Genomic DNA, 19,347 nt, shown 5'->3' on the forward strand with positions numbered 1-19,347 from the left:
GTCAACTATTTTGATAATCTAATAATCAATTACATCATTCATGGAAAAGATTTGAACAACAACATCCGAGTCATGGAATATTGATCCCGTGCACATAAAGTAGAAAATGACTTTTTTGTTAAACTCTGGTCAAAATGCGTCTGAAACTTTTCCATTCGCCTTTTCATGAGCAACATCTGTGACAGCAGCTGTTTTTCCACTGGAGCAGCTTTCGATGTAGGATTGATAATGACATTTTCATCATTTATTAATCTGTGGTAGCCATGACAGATCTGTGGTAGAACATCCCAGATGGCCCTATTGAGTGGAAACACAGTAAGAACCTGGCATTGACAGACACTGTGCCCCAGACTGCTAATCTAATTGACTTTGCTGTGTATACATGTTTACTTACTACTTCTTCTCTGTCGCAATGTGAGGCGCAAACTACCACAGACAGAAACAAGAAGAATTAGTTAGTTTGTCCAGAAAACTCCAAAATTTAGCAACTACAATAATAGATGCAAATTCCAAGAAATAATTGCAGGAGCTTGCAAGTTCCCACGATTTCTGCACATTAAAGTTACTAAACAGAAGCTCTGCTGAAGGCATTACAGCACAAACAAAACCTTTCCAAATAAAACTTGGTTTATCAAAACCAAAACCAAAATCATCATCAAGCCAGACTAAATGACAGCCGACCAGAATAGCGACGGGGTTTATGGGAAATGCCTTATCCTGAGAATTAGACAACCAAACGTTGCTTTTCCCTGCATCAGTCTAATCATACAGTATGTGGTATATTACATGAGTTTTATTACTTGTTCAATTGTTGCATCCTTTTTGTATGTCCAGAAAGTGTTGAATTAACATAATTTACATGTAGCCAATGTATTTCATATTACAGTCACAGTCTGTCTGTTGACTCGGGAATAGTTTTGTAACTTTGACCCCATGGATAAATTATATTGGGTTTTTTTTATTATTATTATCATTATTATTATAATTAGATGTGGGATGTGCAGTATGGTTATTACCATAGCACATGATTGTGTGTGACTCTCGGGTTAAAAAAAAAAAAAAAAAAAAAAAGAGAATACATTTTTTTACCCCACGATTTGCCAATTTCTGCTAAAATTCCTCGAATTGCATTCCAATTTTTGAGAAACGCTGCTGTGAAATCAAGTATTTGTGATGACAACATTCACAGAACAACTCTTGGAGCGGCTGCTTAGCGTGTCGAGTGCTGCACGTGTGCAGGATGGACTGAGCTTGTTGGTCCCGGTACAGAACGGTGTGATTAGGGAAAGGTCTCAAGAGTCCTGTGAGACTGTGAATAAAAGGTACACACATGTGAGACTTGTGTGTGGCATTCGGCAGAAACACAACAGTTGTGACCACTCTGCCAGTCGCTGCCTGCAGCACTGCAAGCCTCGTCTTTGACACCCAACAGCCCCGCCAGCCTCGCTTCTAAATCTGCTCTCACTCTGTGCGAGAGCAGCGCAAATGTCCTTCTCCCTCACAGCAACACTCAAGAGATCTCGTCATTGTCAGCGGCGTACATGCAAGAGTCTCGGCCTTTTCGCTGCACAATGCACGTCTTTTTTTTTTTATTATTATTATTACGGCTCTACTGTGCTTTATGATGAAACTTGCAGTGCATTCTTTTTGCCACTGGCTGTATAACGCACGTACACATGATTTCTGTTTCGCCTCGCAGAAGAAGCAGGGGTTGATGCATTTGAAAAGCATGCCGCAAATGCACCAAAGTCAGGCAGCTGAACTGGGTCAGTGTGTTGAGCTGAGCAGTGAGGGATGTGACAGCCCATTAAGCTGTGCCTCTGTCTCCTCTTTAGTACAGACGGTATACAGAGAGATATGCACCCGAAGAGCATTCACACCGTCAAAGTCGAAGCCGTTATCTTTCAGGCAACTTGTTTTTTTTTTCCACCATTTATTTACTGTAGTACGCCGCATTGCCACATTAGTCTGGGGCTACAGCTGTAAACAAGTTGGGAGATAAACCCATTTACCATCTTGTACCTACAACATTTCAAAGAAGAAGGATAGCTGCAAGATGTGAAATGTGCGCCTGTATTTCATTTTTTTAGTGCCGTTTGACGATAACAAAAAGGGCAATTTTTACATCCAACTTTAGTGGCATATTTTTCTAAGCCATTTATCACCAGAAAGCTATAGTCGCTGCCATTTCGTTAACGCAATGCTGCTGAAGACTTGACCACGCTTCTCACTTTCTCTCATCAAGCCTCCTGCGAGCAACACTATTGATCCGGAGCCAAGAGGGAGCAGGGCTGAGCACATACACACAGTAACAGCTGCATGTCACAGCAGCTCGATATATACTGCTTTCACTCAGCAGGTTGGCTGTTCAAGCAGAGGTTAGTGGCACTGCCTGCGGAGGGACAATGGTGTGTGTGTGTGTGTGTGTCTGCATGCGTTTGTGTTGTCGTCGAGGGAACATGACTAACAGCCCCCTTCACACCATCACTTAACATGCCGCTGATGTTCAGACCGTCCTGAAGGTCAATAAGGTGAACGGCGGCAGCTCCACAGCAGTTTGAAGCAGTCAGGAGCGGAGAAGAGGGAATGTTTTCACGGCGATATGTGCAGGAAGGTAAGAGGGAAAGCAAAAACTGTCACAACTCCACATGCACAAACATTTTCATCTGTACATAAAAGCCCAGTGCACCATTTCCTCCAACTCAGTTTTTGCAGAAGGCGTATGCAGCTGTCCTTCCAAGAAGAGGGTGTTTTTTGTTTGTTTTTGTTTTGTTTTTTAATTTTCATGCCTACACACACAGAGAAGAGGTTTACAATTTTTTGGAGTCCCATAGTTTGCAACACAGCTTTTACTGCATGCTGGTATCCCTGCTGCTTAATGAATTAGGCTCCATTAACACAAAAAGTGCAACCAAGAGGAAGTGAGAAGACAATTCCACATCCCAAATACACTCATCCTTCCAGACAAGATGCCTGCATAATAGATCTAATCAATCAGAGACAAGAAGAAAATAATCTAGCGGAGCCATATCATTTCACAATAAGAGCATTTTTAAGGAAATCAATAAGCAAGGAACCCAGTGACACCAAGACAGACTTCCTCCATCCTGCCAGTGAGCCGACAGTGCTGTACCATCTAACATACTGAGCCATCAGTTCATGAATATTTAGGTATGTTTCTGCCTGGAAATGAGCATGGTGTAGTGGGGAAATCAGGGCACCCAAGGGCAAAGTGGATCATCAAAAAAAGGTAAGAGATAAAAGCACAGGAATGTGACAATTATCAAACTTCGCACCTGAAAATACATTTGCGCTTGTTCATGTGTAGTATGTTCTCAAAATTGCTGCATGTCTTGCCCTTAATGTCCTTGGTTAGATGCATCCATAACAATGCAATCCACTTATATGAAGCCCAATTAAATCTGAGCCAAGTCTCTCTTTACCTCTTTTTCATCACCAGTGCCTAGATTTGAATTAAAAAAAAAAAAAAGATACACATACTCTAAACCATGCAGCTGCATGTAAATTTATGAATATCATATACACGAGTAATAATTTCTGAAATAATCGTAAGAAATTGTTGCAGTGTAATATTTTGCATGGCAATAATGTATCAATATATTAACAATAGTGTTGACATTTTAATCACGCAAGAAAATAAGTTAGTCATGCGCATGCAGCATCTACGACATTTGCTTGACAATCCAATTCTGCTGCAACAAAAATGACTGAAGTGAGATGAACAGATTGATAACTTTATTCTGAGATTAAAAAAAAAAAAAAGTATTTATTGTCTGTAGGTACATCATTTTCAGTTTAAAAAAATAATAATAAAAAAAAAAAATTAAAAAAAAAATCAAGTACTATATATTGTAATATGTGTTATAACAATACTCGGATATCGCAAAGTGTTTGAAATGGCAAAAATGAGCTAAGTATTGTGATGATATCGTATTGCGGGGTGATTCCATCGCTTGTGACCTCCCATAATAAAACGGCTGTCTCCGTGTCATTTGCAATACTGCTAGCAACTTAAGCTATTAATCAAGTTTTGCTGACATGGGTACATAATGTACAAATGCAGCTGGTAGCTGTGTGCAGTGGATGAGCTTGATACATTAAATAATAAATTATAAATGCATGTCTTTATGCTTTGAGTCATTTTATTGTGTATGCTGTTGCTACAAGATCTTTTAGATGATTCCCTAAGTAGCAAAAGCAGACAAAGAAATCATATGAGTCTCGTCATCAGCTTGGTCGTGAACACTGCCCACGTTTATGTAATTAGTCCTGACGTATAACGAGAGCTTTATTTTCCATTTCCAAAGGTAAACTATTCAAATCACACGGACAATAAAAAAATAGTCATCGGGTCTGTTAGCTGGCTGATTATCCTTTGTAGTGAAATGCGGGTCAGCTGATTCTTAGTCTGCTCAGTTCACAGCAACAAGTAAAAGATGTGATGCATGTTAATAAGTCCCTTCATTTAACGCGCACGAACACAACTAAACCTAGTTTAGAGAGATGCCCCGTTTGTGAAATTCCACTAGTTCTAAATCGGTGTTGTAGCAGAAGCTTGCTCTGTGGGGTGTGATTATGCTTTTTTTAGATGCACTTGCCTCCCTCGCTCTTCCTCCTCTTCTCCCTCGATCCCTACAGCTCTACGGGTTGATAATTAGAGCTCAGGCTTTACAGACAGGCTGCTCAGGCCTGTCCCTGCTTCTGTCTTTTCTCCTGGCACATCCACCCACCCACCCTCCCCCTCCACCCACCCACCGTGGCACAGACACACTCGGTATGTATGACTCTCACAGAACCAGATAACACCTACTGTTAAAAGCTTTGCTGCAGACCAGCTTTAAATGTACATTTAGGAGCAGCCAGTGAAATAGGAGCAGATATAAGGTCTGACAGCTCTCGACAGGAGTATCTGCTTAACCATCAAGTGAACTGAAAAGAGGCTACGCTGCCAAGCTTGTGAGTAGTGGCATGTGGCAGGGCCTCAGAGCAGCAGGCTGTCACGTGTGGACACAGCATTGGCCTACAGTTTGTGTGTACGTCCATGTCTGCGCGTGTGCTGGCTTTAGCCTGATTTGTGGGCCAAATGGGAGCAGGCAGGCGGCCCAAGCCCAAGTTCAACTCTGAGGCCGAAGGCCTGAGCGACTTGAGCGTGGTGACAGATGAGTAGGGCTAAAGGAGGGGAACGGGTGGGGGGGGGGGCGAGGAGGCAGAGGAAGTGCATGGCTGGAAGCAGCGCTGTTGTCTGTGATCATTCCCTGCACAGACTATTAAAAAGGAAAGGGCAGGCTAACAATACAGGGCAACCGAGCAGTCAGTCAGCGCCGTAATGTTTAGAGGAAACTGATACGATCTCTATGTCTTCCTCTATGAGTCTCTGAGGATTGGCAAGAGTCTAACCCACAGCAGTAAAACCGCCTCGTGGAGACCGAGCAAACGCTCCTGCAGGCTAAAAGTAGCGGTGCATATCGGCTGTATTGGTGAAGCCGTCACAATCTTATGTGAAATAGAGACTCTGAGAATGTAGGCTAACGTGCGTGCAGGTGTGTAAACAAGAGATAAATGTCATCAGACTCCTGCGACGTGCACCAGGTTCACATCTGCACAGCAGACACGTCCATCCGACACCTCAACAGACGAGTGGCACAAAGATGATCCAATTACAACTGCAGGAGCCAGCAGACTCAAGACGAGAGGCTTTGATTAATTACATCAGCAGTCATCTTCAATAGAAAACTAAAGTCTGTGATATTTTGCGTATATTTTTCTGCCTCCTCACTTTGAGAGGGAAAGTGTTCCTGTGCTGAGGAGGTGTCGGATGTTTTCACCTTGACAGCGTGTGTGTGTGTGTGTGTGTGTGTGTGTGTGTGTGTGTGTGTGTGTGTGTGTGTGTGTGTGTGTGTGAACAGTGCCAGCGTGTCTGCTGTGTTGCTGTACTGCCAGGCCTTTCTTTCTACATTGAGTTTCCCTTTGAAAGTGATCAGTAACATCAGTAATCAAATGTTTAAGGTTGAGTGAAGAGTTGTAACCAAAAAGCAAGCGGGGGATTTCTGTTCACCGTCTCACTCACTCACTCACTCACACACACTCACTCACTCACACACACACACACACACACACACACACACACACACACACACACACACACACACACACACACACACACACACACACACACACACACACACAAAGAGAGAAAGACCTGCTCTTCACCCGTTAACTTATTGACATAATGTAATTAAACCGCTTTTGGATCGATCACAGATGTCTAATGAAAAAAAAATCCCGAACTTAGTGGCTCTGTGCAACCTTCGGGTCATCATTGGGTGAAATTAACAGACAGGATCACAGTATTTTTATATGTATTCTGCATATAAAAATATTGGCATTTAAAAAAAAAAAAAAAAAAAAATGTATTGAATTTGAGGGTGCGTTTTCTGCTGCAACAAGCATGAAAGCCTATTTGAAAGCTCACTGGTCACTTTATTAGGTACACGCGCTTAGCTGATCATTAAAGCAAATATCTAATTAGCCAATCATGTGCCGATAAAACCCATTTAGGCATGTAGGCACGGTCAAGAGCATCTACTGAAGCTCAAACTAAGCTTCAGAAGGGGGAAGAGAGAGGATTTTAGTGACTTTGAACGTGACCTGGTTGTTACTCCCAGAAAGGCGGGCGCGAGTATTTCAGAAACTGCTGGTCTCCTCGGACTTTTACACACAACCATCTCGAGGGTTTATAGAGAACGGTAAGAAAGCAAAAAATGCCTTGCTGATGGGAGAGTTCAGAGAACAATGGCCAGACTGGTTTGAACTGATAAAAAAAGCAAGTGACTCAAATAACTGCTCATTACATCTCAGGTATGCAGAAGCGCATCTCTGACTAGACAACAGGTGGAACCTTGAAGCAGATGGGCTGCAGCAGCAGAGGACCACACCAGGTGCTACTCCTGTCAGCTAAGAACAGGAAACTGAGCAGCAGAAGACTACAAACAAAACAAAAAACAAGTTTCCTGGTCTGATGAGTCTCAGATGGCACAGAGTTAGAATTTAGCATAAATAATATGAGAGCACGAATCCAGCTTGCTTTGTAACAACAATTCAGGCCGGTGGTCCCTTAGTACCAACTAAACATCATTTAAACACCACGGCCGACCTGAGTATTGCTGTTGACTTCTACTAGCTACGTGTCACATGTCATCTCCTACTGATGTCTTGAACATGACAGTGACTGAAAGAATCATTTCTAACCCTTTTTATTGAAACATATTGATATTACCAGCAGCTACAAAAGGTTTTAGTCTAGCCTAATGTGACCACTGAAGTCAGACTTTAAAGCCTTATTATGCCCCGCAAATTATCTGTGCGACTGTCACAGAGAGAAACACGCACACAGCCTTTCCCAGGACTGGATACCGGTTGGGCCCTCTGGGCTTTAGGGTGAGCTTTTGATTTTCAGAGACATTGCATGCTGCAACATGACAAACAAGTACAATTATGCGAGCGCAAACATACACACAAACACCCACTGTCACAACAATACCTTCTTTCCGGACTTGACACTGTCTGTATATCCAGACACAGGAAACTGGCTAAGGTGGGGAGTTATCGACGAACACCGAAAGCAGGAGGCTGCTCCCATCAAGCAAAAGGACACGAGTTCTTAATGTTTCTCCACCAAACACTCATTTCATTATAGACCCGTTGCACATGTTGTACCCATCTTGCGGCACCCTGGTTCCTTTTTTTTTCTTTTTTTTTTTCTTCCAGGCCAAAGTTTAAATTTACAGTTAAACTTGTTACTTACTTTCAAGAGGTAGTTTTATGAGTCAGAATGAGACGAGACTAAATCAGGGCAGCTGCTCTACTGAGAAAGAAAAAAAAACAGGAGCGCTGCTCTGCTGTACTGTATTGTCTGTCAGCGTTTTAAGTACAGTCCCTGAAGTCATCCACTCCCCAGTAAACAACAGTAAACTCTACAGTCTGTTACAATGACCTCCTCTTCCTCCTCCTCCTCCTCTTCCTCCTCCTCTTCCCTCTGTCCTCTCTTAGATTGGCCTACTCTGCTCAGATGCCTGACCCAAAAGAGCAGTGCACCAACTTGAAAGTCAGACTCTGCAGAGTCTTTGAAAGCAAACAGTCTGTAAGATAGCAATTGTCAGACTAATGTCCGTACAGTCATGTAATGTCCGTAAGGCAGGCCTCAAGTTCAACTTTCTGAGCGGTTTGATCCACAATCTCAAGTTACTTTGAACTTGCTTAACTGAGCAAGACTAAGTTAAGAGGCTTCCCATACAGCTTAACACACGCTTACACACCAGTGCTACACGCATGACTTCCCCTAACATGGCACTGCCCTGTCTCCAGGGCCTGATGAAAACAGTTCGTTACACCTAAAAAACATAAAGGGCAGTGCTACTGAGAGGGAGAATTAAAGCGGCGAGGGACAAGCGTATGGATACGTGCGAGATCAAAGCGTGTCAACTACCGACACCCGTGTTCAAGCACGGGAGCCAAAACTACACCGGGTACTGTCACCTGATTCTGGTCTGAGAGGGATATGAACTGTGCCTACACACACAGCTGTTTGCGCTGAGAGTTCACGAGGTCGGAGGTCACATCGGAGAATTAAACATGACACCGACACCGACACACACACACACACACACAGTCGTCATGCAAAACACAAGAGGGGAAAAAGCTGAAAAATAAAACTGAACAGCAATGAGAGATACAAATAAAAAGAAAAAAAAAGAGCAGAGGCAGATTTTTTGCCTTATCTGGCCATGACTCTCTCTCTCTTACTTATATAGAGTACTATTCCCATCTGATAGCAGCTAAGAAAGATTGATTCTTTCATCTTTCTCTCACAAGGCAGAACAATGTTACACTGTGTGCTTCTTCCTGTGTGTGTGTGTGTGTGTGTGTGTGTGTGTGTGTGTGTGTGTGTGTGTGTGTGAGAGAGAGAGAGAGAGAGAGAGGGAAACCGAGCCTGCATCAAACGGAAGAAGAGCAACAGCTGAGACCGGAGAAACAGCTGTATCTTTTCAATCTCCCCACCCCCCACACACATCCCCGCTCTCCCTGAATGAGCCCCTCACACCCCTTTTCTGATACTCCTCTCCCACAGAGCAGCATGGCCACGGGCTACACTTGTCCACACACACACACACACACACACACACACACACACACACACACACACAATACGAAGTGCCCGAGTTGCAGTGACACAATCGGTCCGAGCCTCCGTTCCCTCGGAGGACGAGCACAGACAGGATCTATGTGCTACTAAACATTCATCAATTGACTAAAAATAGGAGACATTGTTTCCAGCGGCAATGTCACCCTCCCTCTTCTCTCCCAAAATCCCTGCAACCCTCCTACTTTAGTCAGATTCTAACTAAAAGACAAAAGGAAACCAAATAAACCTTCAAGTTATCTTTTCACATACGAACACAAACAAAATTGAAATCAAATTATTTTTCGAATATAATTTCATATTATTAAAAATATTTCTACACCAATGTGAAATAAGTTCAGCAGAAACAAAATGCATGCATGAAGTGACTTAACAATACCCATATTGACAGTTGTGAAGTGTGTAATTGTAGGCATGTGCATGCAAGTCCCTGATTGCAAGTCGAGACCTAACCGGTGGGAAAACCTGACAAAGGCGACAGGAAACAGATCGTCTCAGTCACACAAATCTAAATGGATTCTTTGAGATGACACGGAGAAACACGTCTGCCTTGAGACGTGAATCATCAGCGATAATTTATCAAAGAGGTGCTGGATGGTCAGAAAGGCGAAGAGCAGAACAAGTGGGGAGGATAAGGCCTTATATTCACAGTGTGCTTGAGGTCAAAGCGCCCACTGTGAACCTGAGAGCCTTGTCTGTTCGGGGAGGGAAAGGTACAAAGGAACGCGCTGGGAGCAGAAGAAAGCAAACAGAGGAGAGCGCATTAAAGAGAACCGAGCTGGAATCATGTTTGTCTGTATCTGATCTATTGTCTTTGGTCGGGTTCAGGACCAAGTTCACAGGTTTTCATGACGTAGCCAAGGCTCGGCTCTCGGTTTCGCTCCCGAGCCAAAACACTCGGGGTTTAGACGGATAGATGAGGCTGTGCTGCGAGATCACAAAGACTTGTCTCCGGCAATGATGCCGTTCTGAGCTCAGGACAGAATGCAGGGGAAGTGGAAGGGTGAGGCGTCTGTCGGTTTACGTTCAAGTCAGCCGGGGGGGGGAGGATATTAGTCCGAGTCCTTGTTCTCTATTTGTGGAAGAGGGCACCATAATAGAGTCAACACTCATCTTACTCTAAACACCTGAGAACGCAGGGGTGTGCCACATCATTTCACTACAATGAAATTTGTAATAAAAAAAAAAGTCATAATGTAATAATGTTAATGGAAACAAATGTGCTCTATTGTGGAGGAGTCTGTTCCAGAAATGGGAGCAGCCTCATTTGGTTACAAAAGATCAGATGAACAAATCATTAATATTAGTTTTTACTGAATATAATATATAATAAGGCAAACTTGTTACATTTCAGCGAACCTAAAACTATCACACTTGTTTGGTTGCTTTGTAACTTCTTTATGCAATTATAAAAAATTTAAAAAAAAAAAAGTGTCATTATGTTCTCATATCATCAAGAATTTCCCTCATCACAGAAATACCCCGACATGTGTTGATATTATTTTTGGGCCGTATCGCCCACCTCCACATGGGCAAACACGTTGGTGCAGTACAGTAAGAGCAGCGACGAGAGCCTGAGACCAGCCTCAAAGTGTCACATGGAACGAGACCCTCACAGCTGGCATTCTGCGTGCCTTCACGGCTGGGCCCTTTTACTGCAGCTCTGTCCCTGAACGCACCTTTGACCCCTGATGTTATGACCTTGAACACCTACAACCGTGACACACCGACACTGCATAACACCCACCAGCTGGGTGAGTTGAGCTATCGCTGCCGACTTAAAATATATAGATTACAACAACAGCAAAAACACAGGTATATATGGATGTGCAAACAGATGAAAATACACGTGAAGGTACTTGTGAGCGGTGACGGCGATTTATGCAACAGGTTTTCTTGTCCGGGCTTTCGATTTGTAAGATTGTAGATTCTCATTGACAACAGCTGACAGGAATTAATAAGAGAATTATTTTGCTGATGGGGGAAGCCTAATCAGCAAAACTTTTACACTTATGTATCGACACTAGCAGGAACTACATGACAAGACGGGACACAGTCATATGACCAAGAACCGAGCAGAAACATTTCACGGCGGTTCCTCAAATTATTTGACAAGTCGGCCCAACGCTAAACGCAAACATAGCACTTATTAAGAGCGTTTCACGAGTTAGGTTAAAGCATCTCAATGATCTCAAATACCAGATGAGCTCACATGTGCTCAGTGGTATATTTAACCCCGTTTCTAGCTACATGCTCAAGACATTAATAACCAGGATCAGCAAGATGACAAGCACATTGGCACACAACCATGGACTACAAGTGGGGTATCAAACCTATACTATTCAAGTAACCAAGCTGTGGCCTTTCCTCATTATCAAAAACTGCCCACACCAAAAGTTACAAAGTTCACAGTCCGGTCTCATATCGACACCAAAAAAAATAGACAAGATCTATTTATAAAAAACCCGAACCGTCAAGAAGAAAGGTGGATCTAGCAGTACGTTTTATCGGTTAGTGAAGGCTGTATATGTCCACTGCATTGCAAGTGATACTGTGCGACGATTGGGAAAATGAAACGCAGTCGAAACAAAGCACGACTAAAATAGCATCAGATCACACGCCCAACAAGAAAGCAATGTAAATGAGAAAGTAAAAGCAACGTTACACAAACAAGAAACTGGGACCTCGAAAGGAGAGAGGGGTGTGCAGCAGTCCACTCTCTGTGTAGCCCTTCATGTGTGAGCCACTCCCCGTCAGCAGTTAAATTCAGGCTTAAATGTTCTCAAGGCACCGGGCCTCCTGCCACTGCTCGGCCGCTTGTGCCGTGTGTTTAGCAGGGTGTGTGTGTGTGTGTGTGTGTGTCTGTGTGTGTGTGTGTTAGAGAGAGAGAAATTCAGCCATCAGTCAAGAGTGACCCTCCGTGTTCAGTTTCTGCTTCAGCACTGTCCGACTGCTCTCGGCGGCCTCGAAATTCTCCTAAACGAGAGCTGGGATTACAACACACCAGGCACCATGTGGCCAAAACAATAAGAGGGGACGGTTTAACAATACTTCCTCAAATGTTGCGCTGTTCTTTGTACCACAAAAAAAAAAAAACAGCATGTTGTTAAATCTACACAGTGAAACATGGTGCCTGCTTCTGAGATTTCAGGTGAAAAGGCCAGGGCGTGCAATATCCACGTCTTTTTTATCTTTTCTGACACACAGTCATGCACACGGTCAGCTGAGCTCACATCTTGCGACACCTACTTCAACCAACTGCCAGCAACATTAGAAACACCTCATATATAAAAAGTCTTTGTCAAACGCACAATCGTATTATCATCGGAGTTCCAAAACAACTAGTCAAGTGCAGAGACCCGTTATATTACCTCCGGTAGTGACGTGTGGAGTCGACATAAAAACCGAAGTAGAAAGTGAACACGCGAATATTTGTACTTGAAGAAGTGACAGAGCTGAGGCTGTGTGCGCGTGTGTGTGTGTGTGTGTGTGTGTGTGTGTGCGTGTGTGTGCGTGTGTGTGCGTGTGTGTGTGAGGGTGTGTGAGGGTGTGTGTGTGTGTGTGTGTGGGGGGGGTTGTTCAGAGGAAGAGTGTGACGACATGTGACTTCGCAGGTCCATCTGTGCTGAATGGATGCGCCAGACACGCGCATAAAGTTACCCTGGCAACTGAGCAACAGCACTGGTTGGAGGTCACACGAGGGAAGAAAGCTTAATGCCGACCAAAACGCTCCTAGAATATGTATCGCACCGAGAAGGAGGACTGTTTATTCAATCTGAAAGGAAGCCCAACGCGAAGCTGCACTCTCCATCATTGTTCCGGACACACGGACGGACACACACACACACACAAGCTGTAACCAGGAATGTTTTACATAAACCATGTTATGAACATGGTGTAATGTGGAGCAGAGACACACAATCTGAGAAAGACCCATGTTTGCACTTGATGACGCAGAAAGCCCCCCAGTGTTTTATCCCTTTCTCTCGTAAACACACGGCTCTGCTTCTGAGAAGGGAGTTTCATTTCACACACCCAGATGTAATCTCCAACTAATCACATTTGCAGGCCTTAGACAGAGCAGTTACATCGCGGTGCCGAACAGATGGGCCCGCATACATGAGGTAACTCTGGGATTATCTTGGCCCAGGAAGGCGGCGGTGGCATGTAGCATTACCGAGTACCAACAATGTAGCCGGGGCTCAAATTACGTCACAGGAAGGGAGTCCACATCAGGGATCAAAACTGCAATGTGTACTATGGGTGATATCTGTGAAGGTATATCCTTTAATGATTTTCTCACTCTGACTGCAGCAAGACTTATGTTTCGCTTGTTGGGTTGCATCTGTGCAAATATGATCATGTGGACTATAGAAACTGCTGTCGTGCAAAATTTAAACAGAACAAGAACTAAGTAATTAGCAAAACCTCTAGGCGCTCGCAATGTTTCTGTTGGCAAGAAACAGATATGCAACATGCCGTTTTTATTTAGTCAGGAAGAGAGACCAAGAGCAGGATCAACTCCAAAAATACACAATAATTATTAATTACTGCTTTTGTAAACAGGCATGCAGATGGGAGTTGTGTTGCTTAGGACCGGCACAAAGCTCCACGCAAGATAGAATACTGAATCAACTGTATTTTATTGGATTAACAGCTAAGCCCTAATACTTGGACTTCTTGGTGGGTGGGTGGGTGGGGGAGGGGGGGATGTTTCCGATGCACCCTTCACACCCACCAACCACATCATCAAGGCAAAACCTTCACTGGTGATCTATAAAAAATTAAAATGAAAAATTAAGTCAGTCTGAATCACTAAAGTAAATGAATTCCACACAGATTCCTTCTTTGACACAAGGAGGACTGACAATCTCCAGCATTTGGAAATAATTAGTTTTAATTTCCTCTTTTGGGCAAAACATTAAACTGTGGCATTATCGCACCACTCAGGAAAACAATGCTCTCAGTTCTGGTGTCACTGCCACTATCCTCCCTATCCAATGGATTAATACATTGTGCATCACTTTAGCTGTTCTAGAAGATTGCTGAGACTAAACGAGATTGTTTCAGTCTCTTCTGCATAACACGACACCACAGGACTGTAAAGGCACGCAAGTCATGAGTGTGAACAAGTGACCTCGGGGTCATATGTTAAGTGTTGAGAACAGCAGCTCCACACAGCCACGCTAAATATCGATATGGAAAATTCCTAAGAGTTCTTAAAAAAAAAAAAAAAAGGGGGGGGTAGGGGTTGGGGGAGAGCAAAGAGTTTGTTGGAAAGGAGGTTTGAGCAGAGGGGGAAAAAAAAGAAGATAAAAAGTCTGTTTAATGGTGAAAAGCCAGTGGAGTCTGCCTGCAGCCCACTCGTCTGTGAACCACATTTTCATTTGCTCTCAGCAAAGTGTGATGTAGCATGTTACACTGACTACCGCTATCAGACTACCAAAGTCACAGATTCATTTAGAAGTCAACGTGCCTCCATCTCAGCTGTGATGCAACAGCTAAATTACAGTCTAAAGATTCATAAATGCTTAGGCTGCATATTCTTTTTAAACTGCAAGATGGTCTGACACAATAGTTACAAGAAAAACTATATTTAAGTGAAGACTCACTCAATTAGACCGATATTATTGATCCCCAATTATATTACATTAATGGAGGTAGCAGACCTATACTTTAGTTTGTTAAATCTATTAATGTCAGGGACCATGTATGAATGCATTAATATAAAAAAGAGAAAAGATGCTCTGTACCATATTTAGCGACTAAACTATCTACCATGTGCAGTCCCTGGGCACGTGAGAGAAAACAACACATATACAACAGATTACATATATCAAAATATTACATACACTATATCCAAAGTTATAAAAGCACGTTGTCACGTGTTAAAAAAAAAATGTTGATGCTGACGAGTCCGATTGTTTAAAACCTATTTTAAACTTCACTGGTGAAGACACGAAAATCGTGTTTTCAAGTTTTGAGACTTGCGTGATGAATCCGTGTTATTGGTGATGCGCGACGGCCTTATACGAGGAGGAGGCTCGATCAGCTGGACGCGGGTGGGATGTTTCTCAGACTTACAAACTTTATCTCCTTTAAATAATATCACGGCATCGACAAATAAAATAAATAAACTGGACAGCCCTTTTTTTTCCCCCCAGACTCAAAAAAAAAAATACCCTCACGATCGGTCTTTTGTGCCAATTCTCTTAACTAGGACAGACCGCGGCTGTTCGCTGTATTGTTCGTGGGTGAACCCACGCCACACCCAGAAAAGCACTCCCCGGAGGGTAGCTGTGCAGAGGCGGAGGGTGGTGGGGGTGTTTCACCGCCGATGAGCTATCCGGAGCAGAGCGCCTGCTAGCCGGGTCGACATAAACTCCCTGCCGCCCTGAAACGCAAAGCTAACTGTGTAGCAACAACTAAGTACGAGCCGCTCGTGTTGAACTCACCCAAATCTCGCTCACTAGCTCGACTCGTGAGCTCGGAAAAGGGAGCGCATGATTTATTATATGAGCACCAACATCAAACTCCTTCGGTGCTCCTTCTTGGTCGGTGTGTGTGTGGGGGGAGGAGGAGGTGGGAGGAGGTGAACGCATCTTCACGTGGGTGGAGAACATACAATAATGGCTATAAAAACACACCGCTGCACCGAGCTGCACGTAAGTCTGCAGCACACATACAAAAAAAAAAAACGAAGCCCAGTCGCACCACCCGTCTCCTCCACCACCTCCACCACCACCTCCTCGTCCCCACCTCCTGATGGATGGCGGTTTACTTTGACACGGGAGCATCCTCCACATGCAAACACACCCAAACGGTCCGCGGGGCTTAACGGAGCTAGCTAACTCGACGGCTTTTTTTTGGGGGGGGGGGGGCGGGTTCAACATAGTACAGCCGACGGTCACAAAGTTGGCCTCGGTAAGGTGCTGTAAACTCACCGAAGCGCGTCGATTTTTTTTTTCTTCTTTTATCTTCTTCTGGTACTCCGGAGGATCTCATCAGAAGACGGCAGACAAGCGGGCCGTTTTTAGGCTAACCGCTCCGGACAAGACGATGCGCGTCGCAACAGCTGTTCTGTTTTGAATGAGGAGGCGCACGGCGGAGCGGGCGGAGCTTCCAGTCTGCCCACCATCCTCAAACACACCGGCTTACTCCAGTCCTTTATTCCCCCCCCCAACCCTACCCTTTTTTTTTTTTTTTTGTCAATATCTACATCAACGACGGGCTGTTTAGTGCAGCGTCGGTTCAAATCTGGACACCTCTTGTTCGTTGTTGTGCCAGACTTCAGGATAAAGTCGCCCAGTCGGGTTTGAAGAGGGCGCAAAGTTTGTGCGTTTGACTGGGACTCCCTCTAGTGGTCTGACTCCAGTAGTGAAACCATCTGGGTGGAGGGGAAATGTACAGTAGTGGGAAGTTTAACGTTTATTTTATTTTAATTTTAACTTGGTAAAACAAAAACTACAGAGGATTTGGTCGTAGAGAGAAAACATATTTATATTGAAGCCACGTGCGCACGAGATACAATTCGTTCCCCGCATTTGTATTAATTATTTACCTCGCATTGATTAATTCGTTACCACACTTATACTGCAATGTAGTTAAACACAGTTTAGATTAAAGACTTTTTTTTTTTCTTCTCTACGACCACTCCCGGGTTCCTTCATTTTTACCTGGTTAAACTAAAAACACAGAAAGGACACATCTCAGAAACAGTTGAGATAACATTTCTTTTTCGATGCTGACCTGGCCAAGAAGGCAGCAAAGTTAAATGTCAATTACATACTAACAATAAAATACAAAACCACTGGTGGAATAGCACCAAGTATATTCAGTCAAGTACTGTAATTAAGTACAAATTCAAGGTACTTTTACTTTACGTAATTACATTTTAAGCAGGTTTATACTTCTACTCCATGACATCACGGATGTACATTGTGCTTTCTACTCCATTACATTTGTAATTATTTTGTTATGTAATGACTCTGTACCATGTATCCAGTCACCCACCCAACACTGAGCATAAGCAATAACCATCTACAGTATGTGAATAGAGATTAATCTATTAACACTTAACACATGAACACTTATTGGATTTGTTTGTCTTGAATCTACTGACACCATCAACACTGCTCCCTGAAATGATCACGTACGAACTGTAAATGAGGCAAACGCGTCAATTTAATTAATAAGCACATCGTCTCCAACTTTTGAACCCCGTCACCAGGTTTTTTAAAGCAAACAATCTGACTGAACAGCACGTGTAAAATTACAGTCACTCCCCAAATTTAAGCTGCCTCTCCTTTTCTAAACCGTGGAGCTCCTTTGCTCGATTCTTCAGCTCCTCTGCTTTCTTCTCGTCCTTCTCTGTACCGTCCCCAAGTTTGTACATTCGACTTGCATTGGCGCAGCCCCACACGTGTCCCAGCTCACAAGCCCTTGCGGCGTACTTCAAGGCCTGAGTCATATCCGGTGCCAGCCCTTTGGAATTGCCCCCAATGAACAAAGCGCTGAGGTTAAAGCAGGAGGGAGCAAAGCCACCTGCGCAGGCCTTCTCGTAGTACTGCCGAGCTGCCGTAAGGTTAGGGCCTTCTTCCGTAGCCCGTCCATCATGGGCTAACAGACCGACATTGTGGCAGGCATCTATGGACTTCTTTCCTCCAGTATTGCAGGAGCGCATGAAGCAGGAGTAGGCTGTTTTCAGACACTCGGTGACTCCACCTGGTGGAAAGATTTGGGAGAATAACTAGGAGCTTCATGAAAAGACCTGTATGCAGTTTATGGAAAGCAGTCATGTGAACTATATTAAAAATCCATCACCTGAATAAAAAGAAGAGAGAATTAAAAGACTGTTAAAAGTTTTATAAAAGAACAGAAAATTCACTTACATATCAAAATTACAAGTGGTACTTGTTAATTATTGATGTGTTCACAACAAAAGCAAGATCTCACATTTAATTGTGTCAGTAAATTGTATTTGAACTGATTCTTTACATTTTTCATGATCAATTACCTGCAAATCAATCAAACTAAGTATGTAATAGAAGTCAGTAAATACTTTTTAAACTGTTGGGTAGTCAAAACTCTGAACTCTATCTATTTAATGATGTTATTATACAGTTTGCTTGTAAAGCTTTATCTTGCAGTTTAGTACAGTAAGTAAGTACAGTAAAAGTTTTTTTTCCACTTCTGTCTCAAACATCACATCCACATTTTCTGTTACATCCTTATCATGAAATTTGAGAACTTAAACCTTCCAGCTCTTACAGTTGTGTGCCAGTTTTTGACACAAAATCCAGGGAATTTTTACCTTAAAAAATAATATAATTCACCGTCTGAAATGTAGTGGAGTAGATGTAAAGAGCAGCGGAGACTACTGAACTAAAGCGCAGCACCTTTACATTGTACTTTAGTACAGTACCGTCTCATAAAGTTCTACACTTAATAAGGGTAAGTAAGGAGAGTAAGAAGGTACCTTTGCCTGTGACGTGGTAAGCTCCCAGTTTATAGCAGCTCTCTCCATGTCCGTGTGTCTCACAGTTAAGTTTGAGCACTTGTGCAGCAGATTCATGGTTTTTCTTCACGCCCTCCAAGTAGTCAGCGAGCCTTTGGCACCCTAAAGAAACACATGTCAGAAAAACAGAGCAGATCAGACCATGCATTCCCATCTGTGGCCGGGGTCCGTGTTTCAGCACTGATCTGTGAACAGCGCAGGGACACTTACCTTCCGGATCTTTCTCTTTGTAGCACTGGAAGCTGTACTCCACTCCTAAATTATCCAAAAACTGCTTCACTTCATTCTCATCTTCAAAGTTTATAAGTCCTGCCATATTTCAACTTTTGCAGGTCCGCGTTTTGGCGCTACTACAATCACATGTGTTCAAGGCTTATTAGCTTGCCTCACTCGTCCACTGCTGCTGTTTGACCTTGGTGAATGAGTTTAATGAGCGAAAAGCTTTCCCTTAACTTAAAAATCTACGCAGATGGTTAGCTGTAAAGCTGCTATAAACCCGTAGCAATAGTTCATATAAAAGCATCCCTTTAAAAAAAAAAAAAACAGAGGGACATTAACACGCTTGTCTCCAGATGATCTTTTTCCTGGTTTTGTAAACCCTTCCTCTCAG

The 19,347-nt window shown here is 43.3% G+C and overlaps 2 protein-coding genes across 6 annotated transcripts in view; both read right to left on the reverse strand.

The window, feature by feature from the left end:
- Nucleotides 1-16,358, reverse strand: part of ralgps2 (Ral GEF with PH domain and SH3 binding motif 2) — a 71,125-nt gene extending 54,767 nt beyond the window's left edge. For 2 of the 5 annotated variants that reach the window (XM_069150046.1, XM_069150044.1), the window contains exon 1: nt 15,676-15,837. The gene's annotated coding sequence lies outside the window, so the exon portion shown is untranslated. Of the gene's footprint in view, nt 1-11,904; nt 11,987-15,675; nt 15,838-16,164 lie in introns of those variants that run through there. The other 3 variants (XM_069150043.1, XM_069150047.1, XM_069150045.1) reach the window with 3 other exon arrangements.
- Nucleotides 16,359-16,633: 275 nt separating this feature from the next.
- On the reverse strand, nt 16,634-19,341 carry coa7 (cytochrome c oxidase assembly factor 7). Its single transcript, XM_069150050.1, has 3 exons — nt 18,948-19,341; nt 18,699-18,839; nt 16,634-17,944 (listed from the first exon to the last, which is right to left on the reverse strand). The coding sequence occupies exons 1-3, from the start codon at nt 19,051-19,053 to the stop codon at nt 17,499-17,501; spliced, it is 693 nt and encodes a 230-aa protein (XP_069006151.1). The 5' UTR covers nt 19,054-19,341; the 3' UTR covers nt 16,634-17,498.
- Nucleotides 19,342-19,347: the final 6 nt, after the last annotated feature.

This window comes from Embiotoca jacksoni, unplaced genomic scaffold, assembly GCF_022577435.1.
Source record: "Embiotoca jacksoni isolate LCO1_2020_lvr unplaced genomic scaffold, fEmbJac1.0.p SCAF_16, whole genome shotgun sequence".
In the NCBI taxonomy this organism is placed as follows: Eukaryota; Metazoa; Chordata; class Actinopteri; family Embiotocidae; genus Embiotoca; species Embiotoca jacksoni.